Below are 14527 nucleotides of genomic sequence, written 5' to 3' on the forward strand. Positions count from 1 at the left end.
ATCTTATAGCAGCTCCATATTAACATATGTTTCCATGGTGACCATGGCAGGTAGGGTCTTGCGTTGGACATTAATTGTTGCAGCCAGGGAGGGACACATATTACTTCCTCCTACAACCAAAACCAGTCACACATCCCTTCCGTACTTTAGGAGTACAATCATCCTACATTCCTGAAAGTGGAAAAGGGTTGGCTCTTGGAACATTTGTAACCTACCACAGGTAGGGATAATCCCAGTGTGAGAGCCCAGCAGGTGTGAATGTTAGAGATCTCGAAGGGCTCTCACTAAGCTTTGGAGTTTGGAGGTTCTGCCGCCATTCTCAATGTTACCTAAAGGGATGGATTTTGTTCCTGTGCCTAGCATATTCTCTGTGAAGAAATAGTACAAGTGAGAGTTTTTTAAGGAGTTTTCCTATGATTGTACCAAGTATCCTTTCTTAGAAGTAACAAGTTTGCTATCATTTGGAGTACTGCCCTGGACTCTCTCTGAGCTAAGGCAACAGTCTTTCATAACACTCTGCTTTTCTACTTTCTTTCAACCAGATGCAGTGACTGAAGTTAAGACTGACATCTACGTGACCAGTTTTGGCCCTGTGTCAGACACTGACATGGTAAGTATAGTTTCTGCAAAGGTAAAAGTGAAAGATGATGCAACAGATCAAAGAAAATAAATTGAGGTTTTCCTATGGCAGGGCCTTGGAGCTATATTCTAAGGAGAAGTCTTGTCTCATGAATGCCCTACCCTCATCATCCTACATTTAGCTAAATCCATCTTTTGCCCTGCTCTTCCCACCTATTCACATATCAAGCATATATCCCCCACCAGGAGTACCTTTCCCTTCTATAACATCTCTTTCAAAATTCAGCTTTTCTCCCTATCCTCAATTAAACTTTGTCTGACCTCACACTTCACATTTCAGTACCACACGCATATCAGCACATATAGGTCATGTGAGGAGTGCACATGGTGGGGACTCTCAGTCTAGCAACTGGTAGTGTCATTCAAGAAGTCCATCCCCCCCAAAAAAAGTAGAAGTCCATTCCTTGCAAACAAGCCCTATTCAATGGGGAAGTGGATAGACCATGGTGATGTAAAGTGTTTGGAGGAAGAGTCAAACCTACTAGAAACAGGTCCTTCTACAGATGTAAGGATGAAGAGAGCATCAGAACAGATTCAAGGAATAGGGTAGTGCACAGCAGAACTAGCAAGGGGATGACTCATGAGACATCTACAAGGACTTCCCCTTCTCCTACCATTCTCCCTTTCTGCCAAAGCAAGGCATGCAGTGGAGAGTTGAGGCAGGAGACCCTGTCCTAATGGGGCATCTGATCAATATCTACTTCAGATACCAAATATCGTCATTTGAAAAATTATCATGAAGGGACACAAAGAAGCTATTATCTGCTCAGTATGTCAGACAGTGATTAGATGCTCCAAAAAGGTTTGTTGAATGAGTGACTTTGTGTTTAAAATCTTAGAATCAGAAAAACTATGTTCAAAAATATGAAATATCCATGCTCACTACATAGATTTTTTTCTTTATCTTCAGTGGGACTACTACTTAGCAGGGGACAAAGCTTATTTAGATCTGTTGGGTAACTACAAGCAGTTGTGTAGTGTCATGATAGAGTTTTTTCCTATAGGTAATACAGAGTCATTGAATGGGTTAGACTAGGGCAGTAAAAATATACATGTGTTGTTTTAGAATGATTGATCTGGCAGTCTGTACAGCATGAACTACAAGGGGGAGCAGACTGGAGGCTGAGAGTTGGTTTAGGTATGTTGATTTTACATGGCTTTTATTTCAATCAGGCAAGGTGTAGGAGTCAGTTGGAGAAACAAGCTAATTCTCAGGAGAGGAAGTCATGAGTGGTTGTGATGCCAGGCAGGGGGAAGGTAGAGTCCTGAACTTTGTCTTTTAAGTGTGGAATAAAGAAAGGGATACAGAGATATAGTAAATTCCCTGTGAACTCCTTAAAGGCAAGTACCAAGTACTCCATGGCTTCCCTGGCACTTCATAGAGTACTTGACACATAGGGAGAGCTCAGTGAGGGACATGTTTGATGTAAGACGGATGGAGGATGTGAGTCTCTCTTAGTGGCAACAGGAAAGCCTGTATGTCTAGATTGCCCCCTCTCAACCTGTTGACCATTAATGCCCACAGCTTCAGATCCAGGTATGAATTAAAACTGTTGACATTTGCTCATTCAACAAGTACTCCTTAGAGGCCCAACTCTGCATTAAGGGGCTCTAGGGAATCCATATTCAGAGAGCTCATAGTCCACTGGGGATAACCAAACTCACCAGGGAGGTGAAGCTCTCTTTGTATTGCTGGGAATTAGTGATTGATTAAGATTTTCATAAGAAAGCAACTGAAGCTACTCTTTGGACACACACACACCCACACACCCACACATACTCATTCACTCTCACTTATGAATGAACACCCATAAATATATTCAGACAAAATAAGAAAATATATACAGAATAAAACAAAACAGCCTACACACCATCCCAGGCACTCCATAGACACACATGTGCAAACAGATACCCAAATTCAGGGATACTACAGAAACATACACATAGCTCCTGCCAAAACCAGCTCATTTCCCTTCTCTTTTCCCACCCAAGCAGGCACACATGGATGTGCAGAGACTCTGGAGACATTTCAAACAATCCAGATGTTTTATCTCTTCTGAAGTTTCATCTTCCAGTTGCTTGTTTGTCTTCTCCCTCATGATTAAGCAGAAGCAGCAGAATGTCTCTTTCCTGACAGGGCAGGCATTGGTCAAATAAATTTCAGGGTATTTTTAGCTGAACTTCCATTGTGTCACAAGGAAGAATAGTTATGATCACTCTGGCTGGGAAACAAATTTCTGGTTTTAATCAATGAATTTGGTAAAGTTGCAGGATACAAAAGTAATGCACAGAAATCTCTTGCATTCCTATACACTAATGATGAAAAATCTGAAACAGAAATTAAGGAAACACTCCCATTTACCATTGCAACAAAAAGAATAAAATACCTAAGAATAAACCTACCTAGGGAGACAAAAGACCTGTATGCAGAAAACTATAAGACAGTGATGAAAGATGATACCAACAGATGGAGAGATATACCATGTTCTTGGATTGGAAGAATCAATATTGTGAAAATGACTATACTACCCAAAGCAATCTACAGATTCAATGCAATCCCTTTCATATTACCAATGGCATTTTTTATGGAACTAGAACAAAAAATCTTAAAATTTGTATGGAGACACAAAAGACCCCGAATAGCCAAAGAAGTCTTGAGGGAAATAAAACAGAGCTAGAGGAATCAGACTCCCTGACTTCAGACTATACTACAAAGCTACAGTAATCAAGACAGTGTGGTACTGGCACAAAAACAGAAACATAGATCAATGGAACAAGATAGAAAGCCCAGAGATAAACCCACACACCTATGGTCAACTAATCTATGACAAAGGAGGCAGGGATATACAATGGAGAAAAGACAGTCTCTTCAGTAAGTGGTGCTGGGAAAACTGGACAGCTACATGTAAAAAATGAAATTAGAACAATCCCTACACCATACACAAAAATAAACTCAAAATGGATTAGAGACTTAAATGTAAGACCAGACACTCTAAAACTCCTAGAGGAAAACATAGGAAGAACACTCTATGACATAAATCACAGCAAGATCTTTTTTGATCCACCTCCTAGAGTAATGGAAATAAAAACAAAAATAAACAAATAGGACCTAATGAAACTTAAAAGTTTTTGCACAGCAAAGGAAACCATAAATAAGACGAAAAGACAACCCTCAGAATGGGGGAAAATATTTGCAAATGAAGCAACTGACAAAGGATTAATCTCCAAAATATATAAACAGCTCCTGCAGCTCAATATTAAAGAAACAAACAGCCCAATCCAAAAATGGGCAGAAGACCTAAATAGACATTTCTCCTGAGAAGACATACAGATGGCCAAGAAGCACATGAAAAGCTGCTCAACATCACTAATTATTAGAGAAATGCAAATCAAAACTACAATGAGGTATCACCTCACACCAGTTAGAATGGGCATCGTCAGAAAATCTACAAACAACAAATGCTGGAGAGGGTGTGGGGAAAAGGGAACCCTCTTGCATTGTTGGTGGGAATGTAAAGTGATACAGCCACTATGGAGAACAGTATGGAGGTTCCTTAAAAAACTAAAAATAGAATTACCATATGATCCAGCAATCCCACTACTAGGCATATACCCAGAGAAAACCATAATTCAAAAAGACACATGCACCCCAGTGTTCATTGCAGCACTATTTACAATAGCCAGGTCATGGAAGCAACCTAAATGCCCATCAACAGACGAATGGATAAAGAAGATGTGGTACATATATACAATGGAATGTTACTCAGCCATAAAAAGAACGAAATTGGGTCATTTGTTGAGACATGGATGGATCTAGAGACTGTCATACAGTGTGAAGTAAGTCAGAAAGAGAAAAACAAATATTGTGAATTAACACATATATGTGGAACCTAGGAAAATGGTACAGATGAACCAGTTTGCATGGCAGAAATTGAGACACAGATGTAGAGAACAAATGTATGGACACCAAGGGGGGAAAGCTGTGGGGGGTGGGGGTGGGGGTGTGATGAATGGGTGATTGGGATTGACATGTATACACTTATGTGTATAAAATTGATGACTAATAAGGACCTTCTGTATAAAAAAATAAATAAAATGAAATTAAAAAATTAAAAAAAAATCTGTTATTCATGGTTCTTGTATCTATGTTCATAGGTGTTCTCATATTAAACCACTTATCACCTGAACTGCTACTATTCTGGCTCAGGCCACCATTGTCTCTGGCATATCAAACTGTAATAAGCCCCTGATTTCCTTCTCTCTACTCTCAGTTCCCTACAATCTATTATCTACAGGCTGGCAGTGATTATATATATGATACACACACACACACACACACACACACACACACACACACACACACACACACACACAACCCCCAAAGTAGAGAAAATGGTTTAATGGAACCTCATGTATCCATCACCCAGCTTCAAAAATTATCAACTTGCTTTGCCCAATTTTATTTAATCTATATTTCTACCCCTCACCCCAACTTTTCCCACATTTTCTTGCTTTTTCTTGATTAAACTTATTGTCAGTTTTCTATATTGTTTGTGTGTCAAAGCCACCCGTTTTGGATTTTATGCATCATCTGTATTATTTTGTTGTTGTTGTTTTCTGTTTCACTGATTTTTCCTTTTGTGTAGATCATTTTTCTCTTTACTTTTCTTGGGAAATTCTGTGTTCCTGGTTTCTTGAGGCAGATTAGCTTATGGTTTTCCCTTTTTTAAAGACCATCTTTAAGACTTCTTTATGGCTATCAATTTCCTTCTAAGCAGCACTTGAGGAGTTGAATACAAGATTTCATTTATAAACATTTTCACTGTTGTTCAGTTCTAAGTATTTTCTAATATCCTTTATGGTTTCTTCTTTGTTTTCTTAAAAAAATTTAGCGGGTTTTCTAATTTTCAAATGTAAAACTTTATTATTAATTTCTAACTTAATGCCTCATATTGAAACAAGATGGTCTATAGGATATGAAATCTTTTTGTGTTTCTTGAGATTTGCTTTATGGCTTAACATATGATCATCTATTTTTGGTAAAAAAAAATACTGTTTGTTTACTAAGTGTTAAGTCTATGTGTATTCCTTACTTTATGCTTGTCAAAAGGATTCTTCACTTATTTTATCATACAAATTATTGGTTCGATTGGTCTTTCATTTACTGAGAATCTATGGGTTTGTCATTTTCTCCCTGTAATTCAATTTTTGCCTTACATATTTTGAGTCCATGTTATCCATACATAAAAATTAAGAATTTTTTTCACTTGATATACTCCATTTTTTAGTGTAATATTTCATCCTGAACAAAAGTGTTAGTCTTATAGTCCCTGCTGTCTGTATTTTATAGTTCTATGACTTTATTTTGCTGTCTGTATTTTATAGTTCTATGACTTTATTTTGATTAGGATTTATCCATACATATGTTTCCATCGCTTCATTTTCAACTTGTGTTTTCATGTGCCCTTAAGGTGTGACTCTTGTATACACATAACATACAGTTACATTGTTTATTTATCATTAGATTATATTGTTTTTTTCTACTATCTTATTTTATATATCCTTTTCCCCCATGTTTTTATATGCTTTATTTTTTCTTGCCTTCTATGGGATTGAGGCATTTTCTATATTCCCCTTGGTTTTTTCTCTACTCTTTTGTAAGTTTTGCATTTTATTTCTAGTATATTCTTAATGGTTACCTTAAATGTTGATATATATACTTGATGTTAAATTTAATATCTCCACTCTCCTCCCAAATAGTACAAGAATATATTAATCCATGTATCCCTACTCCCTCCTTCCATGTGGCTTACTGTAGTTATTTATTCCACTTTGTTTTTATAGTCCTTAACATCATTTGTAGAGAGCCATTATTTGTTTAATTTACCCATAAGTTTGTCAACACTTGTGCTCACCATTCCTTCTTGAATCTTCCTGCTGGTTTCATTTTCAACTATATGAAAAACTTCTTTTAGTAGTTCCTTTCCTGAGGATTCATTCAATCATTTTTTAATTCAAAAATATTTATAAACCAGCTACTATTGGTCAGGTAGGATTTTAGGTGCTAGGAATATAGCAGTGAACTGAAGAAAATCTCTGCTCTCATGCAGCATCCAGGCTAGTGGAATGAAAGGAAGAGTAAGCAAATAAAAATACATTTTGTCAGAGCTATCTGACAAAATAATGCATGAAGAAAAATAATGCATGGTAAGGGGAAGAGGGATTACTATTTATGATAGGGTGGTCAAAGAATGCTTTTCTGATATGGAGACTTCTGAATGAGGCCTGAATACTGTACATGCCCCAGCCATGGGAAAATATTATCTTATTTATCTAAACTCATCTTTATTTTGAAACCACTCTCAAATGATAATCTAGTTGGCTATAGAATTCTTTTGGCTTCTATTGTTTTTTTCAAGAAGTCTGCTATCAAACTGCTGTTTCTTTGTAGATAATATGTCTTTTCTATTTTGTTGTTTTTAAGATCTCCTCTTTGGTATTTTTCAAATCCACTATGGTTGGCTTGGATATATTTTTTTATACTGAGCTTGCAAGTGATTAAGGTTCTTGAAGCTAAGGATGCTTATATTCAACAATTCTGAGAAACTGTCATCCATTAGTACTTTATTATTTTCCCCCCATTTTCTCTATTCTCCCACTTTAGAACTTTGTTAGAAATATACACTGAACAAGTTTTCTTCACATGTATTTTCCAGTTCACTAATCTCTCTTTAATAATATCTAATCTTCTGTGTAACATCCATTGAGTTTTTATTTTCAGTGACTATTTTTCTTTCACAGAATATCTAATTCAAATAGACCTTTTTAAAATCTGTTTTTTCTTGCTTTTACCCCATAATGTTTGGATCTATTCTCATGTTCTCAATCTCCTTTGATACTTTTATCATTTTAATTATAGTTCCATTATAATATCTATTTGATTATTCTGTTATGTGAGGTTCTTGGAAGGGGTATAATTCAGCTACATGTTGTATCAGCTGACTCTTGCTTATTACCATTTCCTTAGGTGTTTCGTTGTTGTGGATTGTGAACTTCTTTTCAGAAAGCATTTATTTATGGCCATGTCTCTTTAGAGTGTTTGCTTTTGTAAGTCAATATAGAGGTATCCCCATCCTGAGACCTATTTTTATGTTAATTTCTTAGCTTTTAAGCCCCAAACCAAGTGTACATTTAAATATTGATCTCATATAAGATTAGGCTTGAAGTTGCTAAATCTCAGTAGAAATGCTTCCCCTAAACTCCTGTCCATTTCAGAATTCATGCTTGGATAGACAAGTTTCCTTTCTGAATTTTCATGTTGTGGACTGGTTTTATCTAGTTTCTTTTATGTAATTCACCCTTCTCCTGAGGTTGGAGCCCTTCAGGGTCTTGCTTTTATGTGGGAGTCTAATTCCAGCTTTAAACCTGGCATAGTCCTGGCTTACACATGTTGTCCTGATATATAACTGTTGATAAAGCCTCCTCTCTCAAAAGTGTTCCAGTTTAGACAATAAATTATATAATCTTCTAATCCTTAGGCAGGGGTATTCTTGGTGTGCTGGAGGAGAAGAAAAGCCAGACTGGCTAATTTGTAGAGCTACAGGTGGTTGGAGAAGAGCTTAGAGAAGAAGACAAGGGTCAGTTTATGAAGTACTTTCTAAGTAAGAGAAAGGTATTAGAATTTATTCCAGGTATAACTGGAAACTATTAAGGAATTTTAAGCCAAAGGACTTTAAGTAGCTTCTGGCTGCTTCTTTGTTTTACCTGACTACCTAGATGTGTCCCCCATGCCTTGTGTAGTTTAGTCGTCAGTCAAAGCAGAGTTTCTACTCAGATTTTGGGACTTCCCTCTCAGTGGTTTTGTTTTTCTCCAAGGCTTCCCCCTGCATTTTCAGCTCTTTGGCCAGCTTTGAGCTCTGTCTTCTGAGGTATTAAGCGAATAATTTTTCTGATTTCTGCCTAACTCACAAACATCACCCACCACAGTTTTGTCATCTATCATTTAGTGGAAGACTCCCCTATTGTTTCTGCCTGCATTTTTTTCCATAGCCTCAGAGTTTTCACTATGTATGTAGTGGTCAGCCAGGTTTTGGGGCAAAGTATATACTCAGATTTGGGGTCCTATCCCCTCTGTGACTCTCTTGCTTCCAAGACTCCCACTCCTAAATTTCCATATTATTGGCCACTTTGAGCCATTAAGGCTGTGGTATCTGCCACAGAAATTCTAGGTTTGGGAGAGGACCTTTAGAAAAGAAAAGCCACAAACACAATTTTAACCTGTTGCTGCTGCCATCTTTTTTCTTTGTTTTAAAAACCCATCTCTCTTTTATTGAAAACACAGCAAGATGAAAGAATAAAATGGATTTGAATACATCCCTTCCACACAGATTTTTTGTGGGCATGGTACTAAGGATACAGTAGTGAATAAGACGCAGTCCCTGCCCTCAAACGTGCTAAAGTTTAGACATGAAACATGTCAGTTCTTCCCCCTCTTCTCTACACTCCTACCCTCTCCTGAAGGAAACCTAGGGCTGTCATCAAATCTCTGGTTGGCTTTTTCCAAAAGCTCCAATATCCCAAGGTTTCAGATGGGTGGGGCTGAGACTCTTTAGGAGCTAAAGTGAATTCAAGAGATTGCCTAAAAGTGAAAGTTCCTCTAGTCTCAGCATTCTCAGGTTTTTGTACTATAAATCATTATCCTACCTATTTATTATCTAGCTCCCAAGCTGTTAGCATATATAGTGCCTTTTTGCAGATAAGGAAATGTATCCCCTCTAGACAAATTACATAAATTTGGCTCCTCTGTGGACCAATTAGGGAAAGGCTCCCTTCCTACAGGCTTCAGCCCTTCATCAGGGTATGCAGTGCCTTGAGCACATGTGCTGCCATCTTTCAAGACTAAACTTTCTTCAAGTTTTTGTCTGCTTTCAATCATTCCCCATTGGTTTCAAATAGTCTGTATATCTATCTAGCTATATGTCCATAATTTTTAGTTCAAACTTTATAATTAATAGCTATAGGAATGTATATCCAAATGATTTAGTCTGCTGTTACCAAAACCTGGAACATTTATTGTAACTTTAATTTATGTTTAGATGAACAGCAATTTTGAAAATGTTCTTCATGTTTATTAGCAATTTTTATCCATTTCATGAATTTTCTGTTCATGTCATTTACCCATTTTTCTATTTGTGTGTTTGTTTTTATCTTATCTGTAAGAGTTCCTTATTTATTGAAGACAATAAGATATTAACTCATTAGACATATTGTTAGAGAATCAAATGAATGTGTTTTAAAATTTAAGGTTTTAGTTTTATGGTAATTGTTATATTGGCCTTTGATGTTCATATGGGATCATTTAGTAGAAGAGATAAGGTAAGGATTTTGCCCTTATTAGAGATGCCACTGCATAGAGAAGGGAGCTCTTTCCTTTTCATAAGGCAAAGTCTTGTGTTCAGCTTGCATGATGTGCAGGGCAGTGTTGGCAGTGATCTTCCTAAGCAAAATCTTGTCAAACATATTATCTATGTACTTACTGATCACCAAGACATTTTTTCTCAATCATAATCATTTGCCCTACTTACTAGTAACTACTGTTAATAGACTGCTGCTTCTCTGCAGCAGAGGAAATACTGCAAAGTAATTAATATTTGCTAAGGGCACTGTGGGTCACTACCAGAACTCAACTGAAACATTGTTCTCTCTCTTTTTGTCCTTAGGAGTACACCATTGATGTATTTTTTCGACAGACATGGCATGATGAAAGACTGAAATTTGATGGACCCATGAAGATCCTTCCACTGAATAATCTCCTGGCTAGTAAGATCTGGACCCCTGACACCTTCTTCCACAATGGCAAGAAATCAGTGGCCCATAACATGACCACACCTAACAAGCTGCTCAGACTGGTGGACAATGGAACCCTCCTCTACACCATGAGGTCAGAGAGTGGTGCAGCTCATCTAAAGTATACTGGGGTAGGACCAGGATTGAAATCAGCATGTTTTAAACTATCCATTGAAAATTCTGTCAAGGTTACAGATTAGAAATGCACATATAGGCATATACTTCCTAACACATTTGCAGGTATGCACACTTGCAGACGTATATATTATAGACACAAGTATAGAGAGTTGGCCAACAGGCCAACAGTGATGCTCATCATCACTAATTATTAGAGAAATGCAAATCAAAACCACATGAGGTATTACCTCACACTGATAAGAATGGCTATCATTAAAAAGTCTACAAATAATAAGTTCTGGAGAGGGTGTGGAGAAAAGGGAACCCTCCTACACTGTTGGTGGGAATGTAAATTGGTACAGCCACTATGAGAACAGTATGGAGGTTCCTTAAAAAACTGAAAATAGAGCTAACATATAATACATCAATCTCACTCCTGGGCATATACCCAGAAAAAACAAAAACTCTAATTTGAAAAGATAATGTGCACACCAATGTTCATAGCAGCACTATTTATAATAGCCAAGACATGGAAACAATACAAGTACCCATCAATAGATGATTGCTTTAAGAAGATGTGATACACACACACACACACACACACACACACACACACAATGGAATATTACCACACACACAATGGAATATTACTCAGCCATAAAAAGGAATGAAATATTGCCATTTGCAGCAGCATGGATGGACCTAGAAAATATCATACTAAGTGAAATAAGTCAGGCAGAGAAAGACAAATATTATATGCTATCACTTATACATGGAATCTAAAAAATAATACAAATGAATCTCTATATAAAACAGAAATAGACTCACAGACTTAGAAAACAAACTTATGTTTACCAAAAGGGGAAAGGGAAAGGGAGGGGGGAGGGATAAATTAGAAGTGTGGGGTTAACATATACACACTACTATATATAAAATAGATAAACAACAAGGACGTACTATTATAGCACAAGAAACTATATTCAATATCTTATAATAACCTATAATAGAAAATAATCTGAAATATTTATATGTATATAGGTGTATGTGTGTGTGTGTGTGTATATATATATATATATATATAAATGGAATCACTTTGCTATATACCTGAAACTAACACAATATTGCAAATCAACTATATTTCAGTAAAAAATAGAGTTGGCCATATGAACATTTTCAGACACACAGAGATGTACATTCACAATGTATAAATGTTTATGCATACTCAGAGACATGTGTAGACCAATACACAGGTATATACATAGTCAAGGGCATTTAAATACACAGAATTACAGCCATATACACAGGCATGAACACTGTGACAGTCAGAATAGCCTAGGTTTAACTGCAGCAACAAACTATCCATATGATGCAGAATTGTGAGAATCAAGTGAGATAATGAAACGTACAATGTTACATATATAAATACAAAATTATAGCAACATATATTTTATGCCACATTGTGTGGAAATGCTGAGGAGTTTCATATAAGTGCATTTCCACACAACTTAAGAATATAACTTTTAATATATATATGAATATATATTATATATAATGTATTTCATACTTTACGGCTCCCAAAGCATAAAACCATCACAGTTTTATGTTTTTCATGACTCATTATCATTAGAGATTTTAGATATGTAAATTTTGCTTTTAAAAGAATAATTTTGAACACATTTCCAGTTCAGTAAGATTCTTTGCCCCAACATTAAAACCTTTCTTGGTTCTTGCTGTCAGTTGTCACTTCCTGAAGCTGCCTTCCACATTAATGAGTGATCTTTTGGCGCAGGTTCTGTGCATTTGTTATTATACACAATGAAACTCAAATAATGCATACCTGGTAAATATGTGATGAATACATGAAGTGTGCTTGCCTGTATGCTAGTCCTTCATTACTTTAAATTTACTATTTATTGATGTGCTTCTGAAAGAACTTGGGAGACAAGAAGATGGCCAAGGAAAAATGGATAGCAAGTCAATTGTTAGAAGTTGAATTAAAGAGGAGGAGCTGAGAGAGTAGAGGAAAGAATGATGGAGAAAAAGGAAGTGGATAGAACTGGGAAGAATAATGTGGAGAAGAGATCAATAAAATTAACATATATATTTATTTTATTGGTCTATTCCCAGAACTTTTATACACGCACACACAGATGAATTGATCAAGGAGAAATGGGTAGAGGAAAGAGAGACTATGAGAGGAGAGAAAAAGAATAGAAAATTTGAGAAGATAAGGCAGAAGATGAAATAAAAGTAAAAGGCTAGATATTAGAATATCCTGAAAGAAAAAGGAGAAATTGGAGTAAAGTATGCAGTAAATGGGAAGAAAGAAAAGAAGACATATAGAAGTAGGGAAAGGGACACTGGAGGGAGAGAAATTATAGATGGAAGAAAGATTAGTATTTTTCATCCATTCATTTATTCATTCACCAAACATGTTTTGAATTCCTAATACATACATGGCCCTGGACTAGGTTCTGGCTATGCAAACATTAAGAAGATATGGTCTTTGTCCTTAAGACAGTCACAATATAATACGGGGAAAAGGCTAATAGATAACCACAAAAAATTAACTGAAATGATAAAGTTATGAGTAATTATGAAAGAATAGAAAAGGGTCATCTAACTCATTCTTCTGGATCAAGTTGAGCAAAGAGTCCCTGGATGAGGCAACACCTAAGTTCCTGATTATTAGTATTGGCATTAATTTTTGCTTTATTAGATAAGTAGAATGTGGTCAAGAAAATTGTATGTGGAAAGTGGAGGGAAGAGAGGAAGGACATTCCAGGTAGAGAAAACCAACTGAGCAGTTGCAGGAAATTGAATGGTATATTATAAGCAAGATAAGGAAGTGGTCAATTTTTTTAATGTTATATATGGCATCCTAGTTACTGTGTAAAGAATGCATTTGTAGGGAACAAGACTGGAAATAGGAAAGCTGGTTAGGAGACAGATTAAATAGTCTAGATGAGGAGTGGTGAAGTTCTAATTCAGAGCAGTGGATTAAGATGGAGATGGGGAGATACACTGAGGAAATAGACAGTGAAAACAACCAATGTCAGAATGAGAGCAAAGAGGAGGAATTAAGGTAGAAGGCACCCAAGTAAAATGGGTGACTGATGGTATTACGAACTGGGGTAGATCATATGAGATTTAGGAAAAATTTAGATAGAATAAATCTGTGAGGTTAATTTTGGACAAGATAAGTTTAAGAAGATTGTAGATTATCCAGGGACAGAAGTCTAACAGTAGTTGGATATTCAAGTCATAAGGTCAGGAGAGAGACACAAGCAAGAGATGTAAAGTTGGTATTGTCAGTATGGTGGGACAACCATGTGAATGCATATGATCACTTCAGGAAAGTATGTAGAGTGAGAGGAAAATCATGCCAAGCATCCAGTCATGTAGCATCACTATCATTAAAGCAGAAGGGAAGAAAGAGGAACCTATGATGGAGACCGAAAAGGAAAAGAAAGGAAGGTGTTAATAGAACCACTAGTGTGTAGTATCTTGAAAGCTAAGTGTGATAGTCAATACTGCTACTTCCAATATTTCCAGTTCACTTCCCTCTGGGTATATGTTAGTATTTCACTTCCATAGAGCCTTAGACAAATGAATTGCTTTGGCTAACCAAATGTAAGTGGAAATAACATGTGTGATTTCTGAGGGAGGATTGGAAATTTTATTTATTTATTGCTTTTTTAACATGTACATTTCTTTATTTTCATCTCTGTGCAAAAATTTTGCAGTTAGTGGAATCTATTATAACTGCTTCCATATCAGTACCTTCTGGAAACACAGTGATCACTCAGGAACCAGAATATTGTTCTTTTTAATTCATAAAATTAAGTATCATTTTACTCAGGATGAATTTGCAGCACTGGTCATAAAGTTCATTTATCTTTTTTTAAAAAGTATAGTTGACTTA

The 14527-nt window shown here is 36.3% G+C and overlaps 1 protein-coding gene across 1 annotated transcript in view; it reads left to right on the forward strand.

Annotated features, from left to right (window-relative positions):
- GABRA3 (gamma-aminobutyric acid type A receptor subunit alpha3) overlaps positions 1–14527 on the forward strand; it is a 153559-nt gene that overhangs the window by 66539 nt on the left and 72493 nt on the right. Inside the window, exons 3-4 of the mRNA XM_060137405.1 lie at positions 543–610; positions 10359–10579. Of these exons, the coding sequence (XP_059993388.1) occupies positions 543–610; positions 10359–10579 (289 nt within the window). The remainder of the gene's footprint in view (positions 1–542; positions 611–10358; positions 10580–14527) is intronic.

This window comes from Lagenorhynchus albirostris, chromosome X (genome assembly GCF_949774975.1).
Source record: "Lagenorhynchus albirostris chromosome X, mLagAlb1.1, whole genome shotgun sequence".
Lineage (NCBI taxonomy): Eukaryota > Metazoa > Chordata > Mammalia > Artiodactyla > Delphinidae > Lagenorhynchus > Lagenorhynchus albirostris.